At 35.6% G+C, this 17,224-nt stretch overlaps 1 protein-coding gene across 4 annotated transcripts in view; it reads right to left on the bottom strand.

Annotated features, from left to right (window-relative positions):
• The window catches only part of pnpla6 (patatin-like phospholipase domain containing 6), a 49,859-nt gene that overhangs the window by 25,214 nt on the left and 7,421 nt on the right, over positions 1 to 17,224 (bottom strand). For all 4 annotated transcript variants that reach the window (XM_056456665.1, XM_056456662.1, XM_056456666.1 and 1 more), the window contains 14 exons: positions 12,774 to 12,830; positions 10,717 to 10,804; positions 10,459 to 10,633; positions 10,241 to 10,381; positions 9,453 to 9,612; positions 8,186 to 8,266; positions 7,767 to 7,895; positions 7,601 to 7,681; positions 5,320 to 5,449; positions 3,675 to 3,749; positions 2,895 to 2,989; positions 2,585 to 2,749; positions 672 to 749; positions 98 to 303 (listed from right to left, as the gene is read on the bottom strand). In XM_056456665.1, the coding sequence (XP_056312640.1) occupies positions 98 to 303; positions 672 to 749; positions 2,585 to 2,749; positions 2,895 to 2,989; positions 3,675 to 3,749; positions 5,320 to 5,449; positions 7,601 to 7,681; positions 7,767 to 7,895; positions 8,186 to 8,266; positions 9,453 to 9,612; positions 10,241 to 10,381; positions 10,459 to 10,633; positions 10,717 to 10,804; positions 12,774 to 12,830 (1,661 nt within the window). The remainder of the gene's footprint in view (positions 1 to 97; positions 304 to 671; positions 750 to 2,584; positions 2,750 to 2,894; positions 2,990 to 3,674; positions 3,750 to 5,319; positions 5,450 to 7,600; positions 7,682 to 7,766; positions 7,896 to 8,185; positions 8,267 to 9,452; positions 9,613 to 10,240; positions 10,382 to 10,458; positions 10,634 to 10,716; positions 10,805 to 12,773; positions 12,831 to 17,224) is intronic.

Genomic DNA, 17,224 nt, shown 5'->3' with positions numbered 1-17,224 from the left:
GACATTGGGGTACAACATCAATCTGACGTCATGTTGACATCCTGCGCCTGCTGGGGAGATTCAAATTAGCTGCAGGACTGTATGAAAAAAAACTCACTCATAGAATTCGGATTTGGATATCTTGAGGAAGGTGCAGTCTCGCTCCGCTTTGATGGTGAAGATGAGCGGCTCTCCTGTGAGCACAGCCAGCTGACCCACCATCTCACCTGGCTGGGTCACAAACAGACACACGGCTTCTTGCTTGTCGATCATCTTCTGGTAGACGTGAAGACAGCCGGAGAGGACAAAATGCAGACTCACGTCCTACAGAAATAAAAGGAGGAAAGAAAATCACAATGACGGAACTGAATACTGAATCTGAAGTGATAATGTGGTGTAATCCAGTGTTTCCCAACCCTGTTCCTGACGGCAAACCAACAGTACACATTTTCAACCTCTTCCTAATCAAACACACCTGAACAACCAATCAGAACATTCAAAGAGACTTCAAAACCTGAAATGAATGGATCAGATAAAGGAGACATCCAAAATATAGACTGTTGGTGTGCCTCCAGGAACAGGGTTGGGAAACACTGGTGTAAGCTACTAGGCTCATCACTGATTTTTCAGTACAAGAGAGCCTTGGTAACAAAACTGGGCAATAGTGAAAAATGATTAAATAGAATGAGCACCTGGTCTCCCTGTCTGGCTAAAACAGATCCAGCTTTAGCATGATGAAATGTCACCCTCCCATTGAGTAGCGAAGGGTCCTGATGATGAGAGTGTATATGAGGAAAGAGCTTCCAGTGTGGAAAGTACAGACATACTGCAGATATACATACAGCTGAAGTCAGAATTATTAGCCCCCCTGTGTATTTTTTCCCCAAATGCTGTTTAACAGAAATAATAAATAAATATTCAACACATTTCTGAATATAATATTTTTAATAATTAATTTCAAGATACTAGTGTTCAGCTTAAAGTATAATTTAAAGACTTAACTAGGTTACTTAGACAAGTTAGGGTAATTAGACAAGCCATGTTTTTATCTGTAGCCAATCGAAAATAAATACTGCTTAAGGTTGCTAATAAAATTGACCTCAAAATATTTTTTAAAAATTAGAAACTGCTTTTATTCTAGCCAAAACAAACTTTCTCCGGAAGAAAAAATATTATTGGAAATACTGTAAAAAATTCCCTGCTCTGTTAAACTTTGTTTGGGAAATATTTGCAAAAGAAAAAAAACTCACAGCAAGGCTAATAATTTTGACTTTCACTGTATATAGCAGATATACATATATTAAGTTTAAGTAATAATAAAAATACAGTAAATAAGTAACAAATATCAATATGGTTATATCAATATATCAAAAAAAGATATCAAAGATATCAATAAGCAGAATTTGAACCTGTAAATATGCTATTGAGGAGAAAAGAGATGTAGAGATTATTAGAAGTTGAAGCTAGTTTTGCATCTATATGCTGCAGTGATTGGCTTTTTTAGTAAGTGTGAGCTGCTGACATTTAGCAGATTCTGAATTTTTTTCTAAGAACTTTAAATGACATCATGCACATACAGTTGAAGTCAGAAGTATTAGCCCCCCACAATTATTTGCCCCCCCCCTATTTTTAAAAGAATTTCCACCAAAGTGCATTAACAACACTAACAGAACAAATGAAGAGTTCCGATGCAAAAATCTCTAAGTACCATCTTAATTTTCCAATCGAAAATGAACATATTTCTCAGCCTCCTATATTTATGTTGAGTTATTTTACATTAAAGATCATGAAAAAAAAATTCCATTAAAGTGAAATTACTGAACCTACACACAAGAGCCTTATAAAATGCTCATTTAAAAAGAAATTTTCAAACGGCATTTGGAGATTTTGAATTTGAATTTATTTGAATTTATTTATTAAATGGGATAGCCCCTTGAGATGAATCATCTCATTTTCGAGGGGGTCCCATCTGAACTCTTCAAATGTTTATGCTGTTCACAACACACATCAAAAATGACAGCGGTGAGAAAGCCATCTAATCACGACATCCATAGAGTCATAGAATTTTCACCGAAGTGAACTCTTAAAACAAACTCCAACTATTTTGCCTGATTTTTGTTGGCATCACACACAAAATTATTTTCCTACTTAGATTTTTTTTTGTCTTGTTTCTAGTCCAAATATCTAAAAATTCTTAAAGAAGATTGTCTAGACAAGCACAACATATTGTCTTGTTTTAAGAAATAATATGCCATAATTAAGTGAGTTTTTCCTTAAAACACGCAAAATAATCTGCCCATGGGGTAAGCAAAATTATCTTGTTTTTCCTTTTGACAAGATTATTTTGCTTACACCATTAGCAGAGTAACATTGCGTGTTTTAAGGAAAAACTCACTTAATATTGGCAGACTAGTTCTGAAAACAAGACAATATGTTTTGCTTGTCTAGAAAATGCTTCTTGATATAAGAATTTGTAGATATTTGGACTAGAAATAAGACAAAAAAAAATCTAAGTAAGAAGAACCTTTTTTGCAGTGTGGCTTTAAAATACATCTAAAATTGCATATTTGTACTGGGTGATGAATTTTAATTCAAACACAGATACCTCGATCTTCATGAGTCTGAGGATCTCCTTCTGGGCCTCCTCGAACACAGTAGCATTTGGTCTTCCTTGAAATGGGCTAAAAATGTCCATCCCTGATTCTTCCTCAGGATACAAATACACACCAGAAGGCACCTCATCCACGGTCACTTTTCTCTCCCGTTGCTCCTGAAACACAACCAACACAACCATCATGTTCAAGACAGATATCTAAAGATGCTTTTTTGGGGACTCTTATTCTCAGTAAGACTGAGACTGTAATTAGACTGTAATTATTGCAATTAAATGCTTTTCATTTTAGAAAAAAAAACACCTTTGTGAAAGCAGGCACTCCATCCTCTGCAGATACAGAGATACGACCTCTTTCGTATGCCATGTCGAAATCTGAACGCAGACTCTTCTGCATTCCTGTACCACACAACCATATATGACAGAATGAGATGAGGAAAAGAGCAATAACATCACAGCATGACAACAGCATAAGCTGAAACACTGGAGAATGTGTTTTGTCCATTAATGCCATTTCATCACACCCATTGTTGTTATCACATGATCTGTTAAAACAAAAATCGATTTTTTTAACATAAAAGGCGTCTGCTAAATGACTAAAAGTAAATCACAATTTTTCTTATGTGCATATTGTTTATTGGGTAAATGTGTTTCCATCATTTGCCATCAGTTTATGTGCATTTTTTCTTTCATGTTTATCTTATTCTGCTTCATCTTGCCGGTTCTATTAAGCATTTTTATGCAGTATTCCAAATTGCGCAATAAAAATAGACGAACGGAAGCAAGTGTTACATGATCTTTCACTCTAATATGCTGATTTATTCCTCATTCAAAATGTATTATTATGATTATCATCACTATTAAAAACTATGATTATCATCACTATGTTGTGCTGTTTTTCCAATTGTGAAAAAGAAATTCTGACCATAAATATGAGCAGTATTTATTTCAGTGAAATCAATGTGAAAGTTTTTTTATGTTAATTTGATCAATTTAATGCTTTCTTCATACATTTGTTTACATTTCCTTACTAAAACCAGTAATAAAAAAATAGTAGTGTTTATCCAGTCACACATGCTCTCACCTGCAATGTCTACAGGCATTGATATGGTTCTACTCAGAGTCGGAATTGTGCCGCCATCCTTGCCATGATCCCCACCTGCAGACACAGTGCATCATCAGAGATTAACTGGCAGTGTTAAACAAATCTAAACAAATCACTCAACACCAACACCTGGACAAAAAACACTGAAGCATTCTTAAGCAAATGAACTAACCAGTGCGTAAAAAAGATAATGACGTACTGCAAACTCTGTAAGTGTGTATACTATGGAATGTATTAGCATTGGGTATTCTTAACTACTAAAATATATATATTTTTAATCATAATGTAAAAAGTAATTCTAATAAGATTTTTTTGTGAGATTTATTGTTCATTAGGGTTAAAAAAATATGGGCCCAATCCCAATTCTACCTCTTAACCCTTCCCCTTACCCCTCGTTTTGCACATTAACGTGATGGGGTAGGGCTGTTCCAATTCTCTTTAGCTTGAAGGCGTAGGGCTAAGGGGAAGGGCTAGAAAGCCTTTGAAACAGAGACATCATTACATTTTTTTACAACAAATAAGCACATGTTTAAATATATTCATAATGCTGTTCATGTTTTACCATAAAAAAAACGACAAAAAAATGATTAAAAATGAAAACGCAAAATTTTCTTTTAATTAATATATATAATAATCATAACTCCTGTATAGCAGTCCCACAACATACTGTCACATCTGTCACTCCAATACCCTGTCCGAAAAGTGTAGTGGCTGGGAATCAGCTTTTTACAGTGTCTGCTATAACGTTAATGTTGTTTACATGTGTTTACATACAGTTGAAGTCAGAATGATTAGCCCCCTTTGATTTTTTCTTTTCTTTTTTAAATATTTCCCAAATGATGTTTAACAGAGCAAGGAAATGTTCACAGTATGTTTGATATTTTTTTCTTCTGGCGAAAGTCTTATTTGTTTTATTTTGGCTAGAATAAAAGCAGTTTTTACATTTTTAAAAGATCATTTTAAGGTCAAAATTATTAGCCCCTTATTTTTTCCCCGATAATCTACAGAACAAACCATCGTTATACAATAACTTGCCAAATTACCCTAACCTGCCTAGTTAACCTAATTAACCTAGTTAAGCCTTTAAATGTCACTTTAAGCTGTATAGAAGTGTTTTGAAAAATATCTAGTCAAATATTATTTATTGTTATCATGACAAAGATAAAATAAATCAGTTATTAGAAATGAGTTATTAAAACTATTATGTTTAGAAATGTGTTGAAAAAAAAATCTTCTCTCCGTTAAACAGAAATTGGGGAATATATACAGGGGGGCTAATAATTCTGACTTCAACTGTAGATGAATATGGCCAAGGTGTAAATGCACAGTGCAGTTATGATCTTATTGCCACATTATATTGTTATGATAAAATGATATTGTTGCCTTCTGTGATTTCCTGAAGATAAATACCAAAAAATAATGCAACTGGAATAACTACAGCAGTCACCATTGCTGATCTCATATGAGCTTGCGATGAAATATGACATATGCAGGTGTTGTAGTGTTTACACTACAGGGGTAAATTTGAAGCCCTTCCCCTTCACACTCTGTTTCAAGGGCCAAGGGGAAGGGATAGGGATAAAAAAAAATAGAATTGTGATTGGACCATGATATTATGCCTTACCAGTAGCATTTTGGACAGCCGCCTCACGGTGTTTATCAGGAACAGTCAGACTGCCGAAGCGTTTGCTGTGTCGAACAGGACTGGAGCGAGTCGGATGAGGAGAGAGAGGAGAGGAACGAGGCTGCATTTCCTAAAGGAAGAAAAAATATATATATTACTTTAATTAGGCTTGGGTGGTATCCAAATTTTGATACCGTCAAACCGCCTTCCTATTTTACCTTGGTATACGGTATTACCCTGCATAAAAAAAATTATGACATAAGGCTTAGACAGCATTAATAGACTGTTGGCTTGTGCTTAAATATATGCAACCTTATGTTTAAGGTATTTCCATCTCGCGCGGTCACCTTTTTGTTGCACAATTTGCAAGTTGCCTCATCTGTATTTACCACCTCTCCCTTCTCGTTCAGTCAAAACCTGAAATACTGCCAAAATTTAGAAGTGGTTTTTCGAGACCAGGTCACAACCCAACTCTCTTTTTCTCCTCCACGCTGTCCCGTGATGACAGCCATGCATACATATTTTTAGGCTTTAAATAAATTATATTTAATATTTAATCCTTGTATATAAGTGCATTGTTTTTTATGATGGTATAACGATACTGAAACTGATCCTCTTGCTATTTTTAGATCCCACAGTATAGCATATTGCCATATTACCGCCCAAGCCTACATCTAATACAAACAGACAAAAAAAAGTGTGTGTGTGGAATATAGAGTTGAGGTCAAAGTTATTATATTATTATTTTTGATAAATATATATTTTTTTTAATTATTGATTTCAATATTTTTCAAATTTTCCCCAAAGAATGTTTAACAGATTAAGGAATTTTTGCAGTATTTCCTATAATAATTTTTCTTCTGGAGAAAGTCTTATTTGTTTTATTTCGGCTAGAATAAAAACAGTTTTTAATTTTTTTTTTAAAAACATTTAAAGGTCAATATCATTATCGTTATACAATAACTTGCCTAATTACCCTAACCTGCCTAATTAACCTAGTTAATCCTTTAAATATTCTCCTACCACTGCTATGCTGATGATACCCAGCTATACCTCTCTTTTCACCCTGATGACCCCTCGGTTCCAGCTCGCATCTCAGCCTGCCTGTCAGACATTTCACACTGGATGAAAGATCATCATCTTCAGTTTAACCTCGCGAAAACGGAAATGCTTGAGGTTTCTGCCAACCAGACTCTACACCATAACTTTTCGATCCAGATGGATGGGGCAACCGTTACTGCATCCAAAATGGTAAAAAGCCTTGGAGTAACGATTGATGACCAACTGAACTTCTCTGACCACATTTCTAGAACTGCTCGATCTTGCAGATTCGCACTCTACAACATCAGAAAGGTCCGACCCTTCCTATCTGAACATACAGCTCAACTCATTGTTCAAGCTCTTGTTCTCTCCAAACTGGATTATTGCAACTCTCTACTACCCGGGCTTCCAGCTAACTCTATCAAACCTCTTCAGCTGCTTCAGAACGCAGCAGCACGAGTGGTCTTTGATGAACCGAAAAGAGCACATGTCACTCCGCTACTCACCCGTTTGCACTGGCTGCCAGTTGCGGCTCGCATCAAATTCAAAGCTCTGATGTTTGCTTACAAAGCGACCTCTGGCTTTGCTCCTTCTTATCTGCTCTCACTTCTGCAGATATATGTGCCCTCCAGAAACTTGCGTTCTGTGAATGAACGTCGCCTCGTGGTTCCATCCCTAAGAGGGAATAAATCACTTTCCCGAACTCTCGCATTCAGTATGCCCAGTTGGTGGATTGAACTCCCTAACTACATCAGAACAGCAGTCACTTGCTGTCTTCAAGAAACGACTAAAAACTCAACTATTTAGTCTCCACTTTCCTTCCTAATCTGTAACTGCCTCTCTGGCTATACCACTAACTGTACTCTCTCAAAAAAAAACTTACATTACTAATGCTTTGCTTCTTAGACTTTACACACCTGAAACTTGCCTACAGCACTTATTCACTGTTGCTCTTATAGTTGTGTAAATTGCTTCCTTGTCCTCATTTGTAAGTCGCTTTGGATAAAAGTGTCTGCTAAATGACAATGTAAATGTAAATATTCTGAAAAATATCTAGTAAAAGTGTTTACTGTTATAATGATAGAAAGATAAAAGAAATCAGCTATTTGGCATTAATTATTAAAACTATCATGTTTAGAATTGTGTTGAAAAAAAATCTTCCGTTAAACAAAAATTGGGGGAAAAAATATACAGGGGGGCTAATAATTGTGACTTCAACTGTACATATGTGTTGACTCACATGGCTAAAGAGTTCATTGGTGAGCCCCAGGTAATTGTGCAGAGCCAGAACAGTCACTCTCTGAAGACGCACCATGATGATCTGCAATAGGACATAACATACTTCCAATTACATGCTGCATCCTCATACATAACGGGATTTTTTTAGGTGTCTTCTAATTCTACACCTGAACAACTCGCACGAGACTCTCTGGGTATTTCTCGAAGATGGACAGAAAGGCGTCCACAGGCAGTCTGAGGACAGTGGACACTTCAGCTGCTCGCGCTGAGACCGTTTTGTAAGGTCTCTGGTGACCCTGAAATAAAAGAAGCACACAAATATTCACAGCACTCTCATCTTATGCATAATAACCAGAATATATCGTTTCCTGTGAGCAATTTACAATGTCAAGTGCAAACACTGCTATTTGACATGCATTTTATAGACATGCAGAAAAAGATGAAAGAAACTGGAAATTGAATAGATTAGAAAAAGGGAAGGGGAGGAAATCAAGAGGCAAACAGAGGTTGTGAAACCCATCTTACAAAGTGCTTGTGGTTGATAAACGTAAACACACAAGAGAATGGAATTGTGGGTGTGACTCACTGTGATGACATCAAGGATGCTTAGTAGACTGTGAACACTGTCTCCAGGGTAAACCTCTTTAACCACCCCATCCTTCCCATCCTTATGAGAGAGAGAAACAGGAGAGTCCATGTTTATTATTATTAACTATACTAAAACAATTGAATACTTAAAAAAAAAAAAGTTACATTTCTTATTTAATTTAGTGAACATTTGCATAAAAATAACTAAGATAAAAACTATATTTCTAAAAAAATAATAACTTAAATGGCTGGAAAATAAAAAATCAAAACATGAATCATTCAAAACATTCAAAACATGAATAAATCTCTAATAGAATCAATAGATATGCTTCCAATTGACATTATTGTGCCCATTCTGGGATATCATAAAATAATAATGATAAGAATAATAATAATAAAAAAAAACAGACTGGATGGCAATGACTAAATTAGAAAAATGCATAACATTAAGTTACAAAAATATGCCCAAATTATTTGTTATAACTCTTTTTACATCGGAATACAAGCAAATAAACTGTGGAAACACTTTAATAGAATAAATTTGACAAAAGAAAATCATGATAATTGCTTCAACAGATCATATGACTAGTCTAACCAGCAAATACATTTCACTGACACAGTCATAGTGGTTTAAAGTGAAGTATACTTTGCTTTTAAGCTGCCCATAAGGGTTCAAAAACAGTGAGTGTGATGCAGCCTTCGTTATCCGAGTACTACATGTATACGCATACTCTAAGAGCACTTCTAGATTTATGTAACAGTGCATAAATGTATGTTTTTAAAGGGGTTTTACCTTTATTTGAAAAGAAGAGTGTAGAATACAGACAGGAAAACAGACAATGATTGAAAAATGACCTTGATCTGGGAATCAAACTCAAGCTGTTGTGAACACCTCTATGCTAGATGTCGACACACTTAAACACCAGGCTATTAGCGCCAACCAATATATGTTTTTAAGTCAGTTTTTAATCATTGTGAAACGTCTGAGCTAAAGTCTGCCATCAGAATGTTTTTGTTTATTTGAGTCCCAGAATTCTGTTCATCAACTATCCGCATCAAAATACAAGATAACATGACCGTGATTTCCCCAGTTCCACAACTTTTTATTTTATTACTAATCAGTTTCCTAGGAAGTAACAATTTTGATCTCTTGTTAATTTCACAATTTTGGATGAAAACATAGCTAATGATATTCAAATAAAATGGGTCAGTCACAAACAAGCACACACTCTAAACTCTATTTATAAAAGTATTCACACACACACCTGTCCAGTAAGACACAACTCCAGCTTGCCATCCTGTACTACATATATGCTGCTATCAGGCTGACCAGGCCTGAAGACATATTCACCCTGCTGGAACTGCAGAAACACCATGTGCTTACACAGCTCCAGAAACAACGGCTTCTCAAAGTGTCCCAACACACTGCAGGAGAAGAACAAGAGAGACACCACACCAAATACATACAGTTGAAGTCAAAATTATTAGCCCTCCTCTGAATTTTTTTTTTTTTTTCAAGTATTTCCCAAATGATGTTAAACAGAGCAAGGAATTTTTACAGTATTCACTATAATATTTGTTTCTTCTGGTAAAAGTTTTATTTGTTTTATTTCGGCTAGAATAAAAAAGTATTTAATAGTTTTTAAAAACCATTTTAAGGTCAATATTATTAGCCCACTTAAGCATTTTATTTCAATTTTCTACAGAACAAACCATCATTATACAATGACTTGCCTAATTAACGTAATTAGGCTATTAAATGTCACTTTAAATTGTATAGAAGTATCTTGAAAAATATCTGGTCAAATATTATGTGCTGTCATCATGACAAAGATAAAATAAATCAGTTATTAGAAATGAGTTATTAAAACGAATATCTTTAGAAATGTGCTGGGGGGAAAATGCTCTCTGCTAAACAGAAATTGGGGAAAAAATATACAGGGGGGCTAATAATTTTAACTGTACATTATGTATCACATTTTATATTTTATAATCAAGTCCTCTTTAACTTAACTCTTGAAGTAAACCAAACTCAGAAATACTGGGGGCATACCGCACGTTCTTGAGCATGTAGAGCACTTCAGAGGGTAGATGAGAATTAGCTACATCAAATTCAGTGAGATCTGCTTCCAGCACTGACGGAGGAGGTTCCTTCATCTGTAAAGTGGGCACTTCCTTTTTAAAGCGCAGGATCCTGAGAGACGCAAACATGACATGATGGAACTTCCGAGATGATTCAAATCGCCAATCGAAGGCACAACAGAAACTCACTTTTTGGCAATGTTCAGCATCTTCTGTTTCTTTTTGAGACGCGGTCTGGTGGAGGATGTGGCGCCAACAAGAGAAGAGGTGGATTGAGACACTTTCCTCATGATCTTCCTCCCATAAAACAACACTTTGTCTCTTTTACGAAATCGATACTTTGGGACTTCCTGAGCCTCCAGTTCTAAGAGAAACACCAAAGGAATAAGATTATAAATCAAGACTACGTGATCAGTTCATTTCACAAATGAGATTTTGAGAACTAACTGCGGAGCTGCATCCGGCGCAAGACAAAAAATATGAGGACGGCGATGAGAACGATGGCGACTCCAGCGCCGATTACAATCCCCACCACCTGTGGATTAAAAAAAATATATAAGAATGAGAGTGATGTTTATTAGGACATTTCTTTAAAGGTGCAGTATGTAAGTATGACACCCAGTGGTTGAACTAGGTATTGTACTCCTGGATCTAAAAAACACAAGTGCAGGTTGCCAGATTGAGGACAGGAGCGAGTGATTTAAACTGTGTTCTAAATAACAGCAACGGCACCCGATAGAGGGATATTTTCCATGATAAAATAAGTTTTTGTTCTAACCAACACCTCGAATTGATATATTAGAAACGGTTTCTATTTCTCACAGGTGAACAACAGAAAACTATGACAATGATCACCTCAGGTACACCTCATGTGCTTTGTTCAGTGTTAAATGCTAACAATTTGAGTTTGAATGCCATTTTACATGACATTTATTGCCATACTACTGAAAGCAGCAGCGGATGGTTCACCTCAGATCTTAAAAGTAAAATAAATCGTTTGAAATTTTACTTTAGAACTAAACACATATGAGAGATTCAACATCTACATTTAATAATGTTAAAGAGGTTTAATATGTATTAAATAGATTATAAACCTTACCATTTCGTGAGTGAGAGCATATTCTGTGCTTCTGAATGGCTTTATGTAAATTTCTGTTGTGTTTCGTCTGGTGCAAACAGCCAAATTGCTTATTACTGCAAATCTCATCACGTAGCGTGTTGTTAGAACACGGGTTACAATGTAACCTGCTCCCCTAATGTTTACGTTTGTAATATTTATATTATTTGCTAATTAATAACCACCTCATGTGGAACTCTGAATCTGCGTCTCATTTTGGAGTCTATACTATCTACCGGAGGTCGCATTTCAGTCACGGACGCATGCTTTGAGAGCCTTTCTGAATGAATGAATGAAATATGCAGTTTTCCATTAAGGCAACCTTAATGCTCTAGAAGAGTCAAAAACTTACATACAGCACCTTTAAGTGACAAAATTAAAATGTGTCATGAATTCAAGGTTGAGAAAATTTCTAAACATTTTAATTAGTTTTTTAAACCTTTTATTAATTTTCCTTTTTAAAAAAAAGCTTTTTAAAAAATGATTTTATTACTTAAAAAAATATCCAGATTCAAATTTGATGTTCACACTTATCAGTAAATGTTTGCAGTCAGTAAAATGTTGTTAAAAAATCAATTTAATCAAAAGTTACATTTACATTATTACATCATTTCTTTATGGTTTCCACAGAACAAATTAAACATAGTTAATAAGCATAAATATTTATTTAGCTACAAATGATCCTATTAGATATCTTATATCTGAAAGATCATGTGGCACTGAGGACTGGAGTCATATTTAAAAGGATATATCAAAAGAGAAAACACTTCTTTTACCAGTAATATTGCTGTTATAATGCATTTTTGAATAAATAAATATGGCTTTATTAAGAAAAAAACTTACTCCAAACCACAAATCTGATGTTTTAGAAAATACCTCAAATGCCATGTGTATGATAGCATGTTTAAGGGGTATATGCCGAGCTAGTGTTATTACCATGCTGATAAACTTATTGTAATAACTAATCTGTTATTGTGAGGTTTTTTTTCCATTTCATATGATTCCTTTTACAGCATCAATGTTGTAATGTAATTAAAATATAATCAGTTAAATAGCTCAAGCGTAAAACGAGACAAAAAGCCATTTACTCGCACACGCCTGTCAGAATCGGCGGGCTAGCGCAGAAGCCCCATTGAATATACTGGTGTAGGAATGAAAATTATCATATGCATTTGTTTATGTCTTTTCCACCAAAGAAGGCTCACACAAATTCTAAAGGCAGATGAGAGCCTGGTGTGTGGACTTTGGGGGTTTTACGATGTGGTCACATGTTGATTGGTTAGTTTGAAACCCAGGTTACTGGCGATTTAAAAGTCCTATTAGCATACTTTAGCATATACCCCATTGGTTATTCATAGTGAAAAATTAAATAAACATATTTACTGACCATGCTGGTCTGCAGCTGATCCTCCACTAAACTCTTGATGTTTCCAAATCTGTCCGTCTGCAAAACACACAGAGTATTATTACAACCAGCATAACCAGTGACACATCACTGGGATTATAAATGACTTTTTATCATCATTTGTAATCCCAAATCTAATTGAATGCTGGACATTGACTCGTGATGTTTCCAAACATTATTAATATAACAGCATTACACTAGGGTTACAATAAATGATGATAAAAAGACTAGTATACAGATCTGGTTTATGCAGACATGGATAATGAAAAAAAAAATAGAGGGCAGGAAGAAGAATCTGCAAAAGATAAACCCATTTTTGTTTGATAATGGAGCATATTCATATTTCCCTGTCCCTCGATTATGTAAACCTCTGGCGTTTCTTCTTTGTGCTGCCATTTCTTCAAGTATTCCCACTTTGTGTCATGCTCCTACTCACTCATTCCTTCCTTCTCACTCTTTTTCAGCTCAAGTATTTTGCTTGAACAATGCACATGCTGTATCTCAAGTGAACAGGAGAGCTGTTTGTAGATTCTAAGTGGAGAATCAGTTCTAATGAAAGATTAATGAAACCTTCATTGAGATATAGATGATAAAGCACTTTAGAAATTATTTTCATTAACATTTTGGCTTGTTTTCCTCTAAAATACTTTCTTATGGGAGAAGCAGATAGATGAGGCAAATAAAAGGAAATGCTCCAAGTACCAGAAGCTCGTAGAAAAGTGCCGGGAGGGGAGCTGGAAGACCCACTGTGAGCCAATAGAGGTGGGCTGTTGAGGGTTTGCAGGGCGTTCACTCTTTAATATCTTCAACCAACTAGGCCTAGCAGTGGCAGCTAAGAAGAGGGCCATTAAGTCCGTTTGTGAAGCTACAGAGAAAGCCACAAGATGGCTATGGATAAAGATGGCTGATTTGTGGGTGATGGCTACTGGGATGCAAGCTGGGATCTGATCACAACCTCAGCTGGGTCACCTGGGCGAGGGTGTCTGATGTTGAAAGACCCGAAACACCCAGTGACCCCAGGACACATCACTGACTATGCGCCCCAGTGCATCTAGATCAGAGATTCTCAACCGGTGGGCAGTTCTCACCAATAGTGGGCCTTAGCGATCCTGCAGGTGGGCTGTGAGATAGCTTAAAATTACATCTCAATATTATACTAGAATTTTTGGATTTCCTTATTAATATGCTATAATAAAATGATCAAAGTAATGCACTTTCTCCAGTTCTCTGACTGATTACTTCAAACTCAAAAACATGATCGAGTACACGTAAGTCTGAAAGTGAAAAGTGAAAGTCCCTTTGTGTATTTTTGTGTGAACTATTTAATATATCCGCATAGTTGTCCAAATTAATGTCCTGTGAGTGTTTTATAATGATCGCGCACCCATACAGGAGGATCTAGTGAGGCTCAATGATGTTTGTGCCATAGACTGTAAAATAAACGCTCTCTGGTGGAGCTAATCACTGTTCCTGTCAGTGATCTCCCAATAATATCCAGCTGCAAACTCAACCGCCATCAGGTCGACGCATTTAAACAGATTTAGGGTGTTTTACTGTGTTTTACATTTGTCTGTTTTTTTAGAATAGTAGATGTTTAATTGTCAGTCCAGTTTAAAGCAGAAGTTGGCCTTGACCTGTGGTTCTCTTTGAATCTGTGTTTGCTTAATAAATTGTTTTAATATATACATTATAGTTTTAGTTTATATACAAATAAATTGAAATAAAATTACATATTAACTTTTTTTAAATGCTGATAATAGAAAATAATAGAAGGCAGAACAAATGTAAAATATTTTTAAACATTTTAGAGAAAATGTCAGACAGCTGGGCCTTCAAAAATTGATCAGAGAAATAAGTGGGCCCCGAAGTGAAAAAGGTGAGAACCCCTGATCTAGATTATGTCTCTTGGACACAAATTATCTTTAAAACAAGATGATCAGAGTAACCAATTCATATTGACGTATGATTTTGTGGGGAAATTTTAGCTTTGTTCGAAATATGCTTAAAACAAGATATAGCATAAGAAAATATCATGGTAGGAAAAAACTAAAAATATTCAGTCATGCTGAATATACAGTTGAAATCAAAATTACAAGCCCCCCTGAAATATTAGCCCCCCTGTTAATTTTTTCCTCAATTTCTGTTTAACGGAGAGAAGATTTCTTCAACACATTTCTAAACATAATAGTTTTAATAACTCATTTATATTAACTGATTTAATTTATCTTTGCCATCTTTTCAAGACACTTCTACAGCTTAAAGTGACATTTAAAGGCTTAGGGTTAATTAGGTTAATTAGGCAAGTTAGTGTAATTAGCCAAGTTATTGTATAACAACAGTGATACTGTACTGACTGTTCAACTGTATATTGAAGATGCTTACTGTATATTTAGTGATAAAAAAAAATGAGAAATGCGTGTATGCTTTAATGCAGGGAGTAAATGGACTACACATTAAAATACTCAAATAAACTGAGAAGTACTTGAAAACAGAAGTGGTAGATTTTATCATCAGCATCTGGTGGAAATGAGGCGTGCGAATCCTCTGACTTGATCAAAACCCGCTTATATGTAACTTCAGAGTGTGTGATATTTACACTGTAAAAAATGCTGGGTTCTACTCAAATCCTTTATGTTGCCCCAACACAAATTGACAAAGTTAACTTAATTTTTTTTTTTATTTAAGTGGATTAAACCAAAAACAAAAAATAATCTCAATAATAATTGTGTTGTTTCAGCTTAATTAGTTTAAATGAGCAACAAAAATAATTTTTTGGAGTACGGTTTCTCAAATGTTACTCATATACGATGTTACAAGAGTGTCTGCCTATTGTCTCTAATGCCTGCAATCATCTTTAGATACAGCAAGTAGCTTGATCATAACATGATGGTCAAGATCAAGCAGAGATCTGATCCTTGTACCATAAAAGTAGGCCATTGATGCACTGTTCAGTAGACGTAAAAAAAAAAAACAATTCTCAAAAATTACTATTCATTTTCTTATCTTCAAACATGGAAACTGTATTTGAAGAGTTTAGAAGCAAAAACCTATAAATGCCCCTTGATATTTTCTTTTAAAATTAGCATTTTTCCCAGACTATTGTGTGTAGGACAAGAAATTGTATTTTTAAAGTGACAAATAAGCTCTTTCCATCGCCTTTAAACTGAAATAGCTGAACATAAGCATAGGAGGCTGAGAAAAATGCTCATTTTAGGAGAAAATGTCAGATTTTAGAGTCATTTAGAGGTTTTTGCATCTGAACACTTCATTTCTCCCAGCATGCACATTTAAAATACATCAAGAACTTATTGCATACAGTTCAACCTTCAGATGTGTCGTAAGCAAATACGCCCTTGCGATTAGTGATCTCTGGACTAAGATATGAATTTGCGCAATTCCCCAATTCCAATTGCAAGATGAAGCTTGCCAGACGTCTACTGTAGTCTTCCTATATTGCTCATCATGACAGAGCAAAAAAAAACTCAGTTTAGCATCACAGGACACCAACAGCCACAGCACAAAACTCTCTAAACAGGTCACATGATCAGATCATCAGCACGGTCTGCCCAGCTACAAAACACAGCTGCCAAGGATCAACACAAAGAGGATTTAGAAGGGGGAAATAGTGGTAAAACAGCTGCTGATATTGACCAGTGAACAGATTGCGGAAAAGGGTGTGAGGTCTGTAAAAGAAGGGGAGTGATGTGCAAGGTGCATGATAGGAAAACATTGCCGCTGCTTATCTGTGATGGAAGAAGAGATTAAGCAATGAGAGGAAGTCCAAAATTTCACACTATACTTCAAGTCACAGGGTTATAAAGATGAATCTTTGTAGACAACTTCCATTCACAAAACAGTGGCTGTATTCGAAACCGTTCCCTATACAGTGAAATAGTGCACTGTTTGAGAGAGCAGCTACTTGTGGTGTTTTAAGAAACCATAGTTGATGTTCTGCACTCAATCAATCCCACAATGCACCGCAATAATGAGTGTACAACTGGTGTGCACTCCATGGCTAGAGAATATACTACGCCAATTAATTTCTGAATCTGACCATAAGATTGCATCCACAGCGGAATCCTGTTGGTGTTTGATAATTCTTTGGTGTCCAAAATGTGTCTGTAAAGTTTCAGCTCAAAATATTTATAAGAATGTTTATTATACAATGTAGACTACGTCCAATTTTGGCTCTGAGCAAAGTGTAGCTGCATTCTTGAGGTGCAGCTGATCACGGAGAGTTGGAACAGATCTTTTAATCTAAGTTCATTTGCAAATCCTGTTCTGTGGACATGTTTATCCACATTACTATGGATACAAGTTAATATCTACCTGTCAATCAATTCAGTGGGCGGGGAAAACCATGAAAAACAACTGACGTGCACTTAATGGCTGGAGAATGCCTATAATTCACTGTGAGAGTTTGTACGCCGATT

This window comes from Danio aesculapii, chromosome 1 (assembly GCF_903798145.1).
Source record: "Danio aesculapii chromosome 1, fDanAes4.1, whole genome shotgun sequence".
NCBI lineage: Eukaryota > Metazoa > Chordata > Actinopteri > Cypriniformes > Danionidae > Danio > Danio aesculapii.
This window is presented reverse-complemented; position numbering and strand designations above follow the sequence as displayed.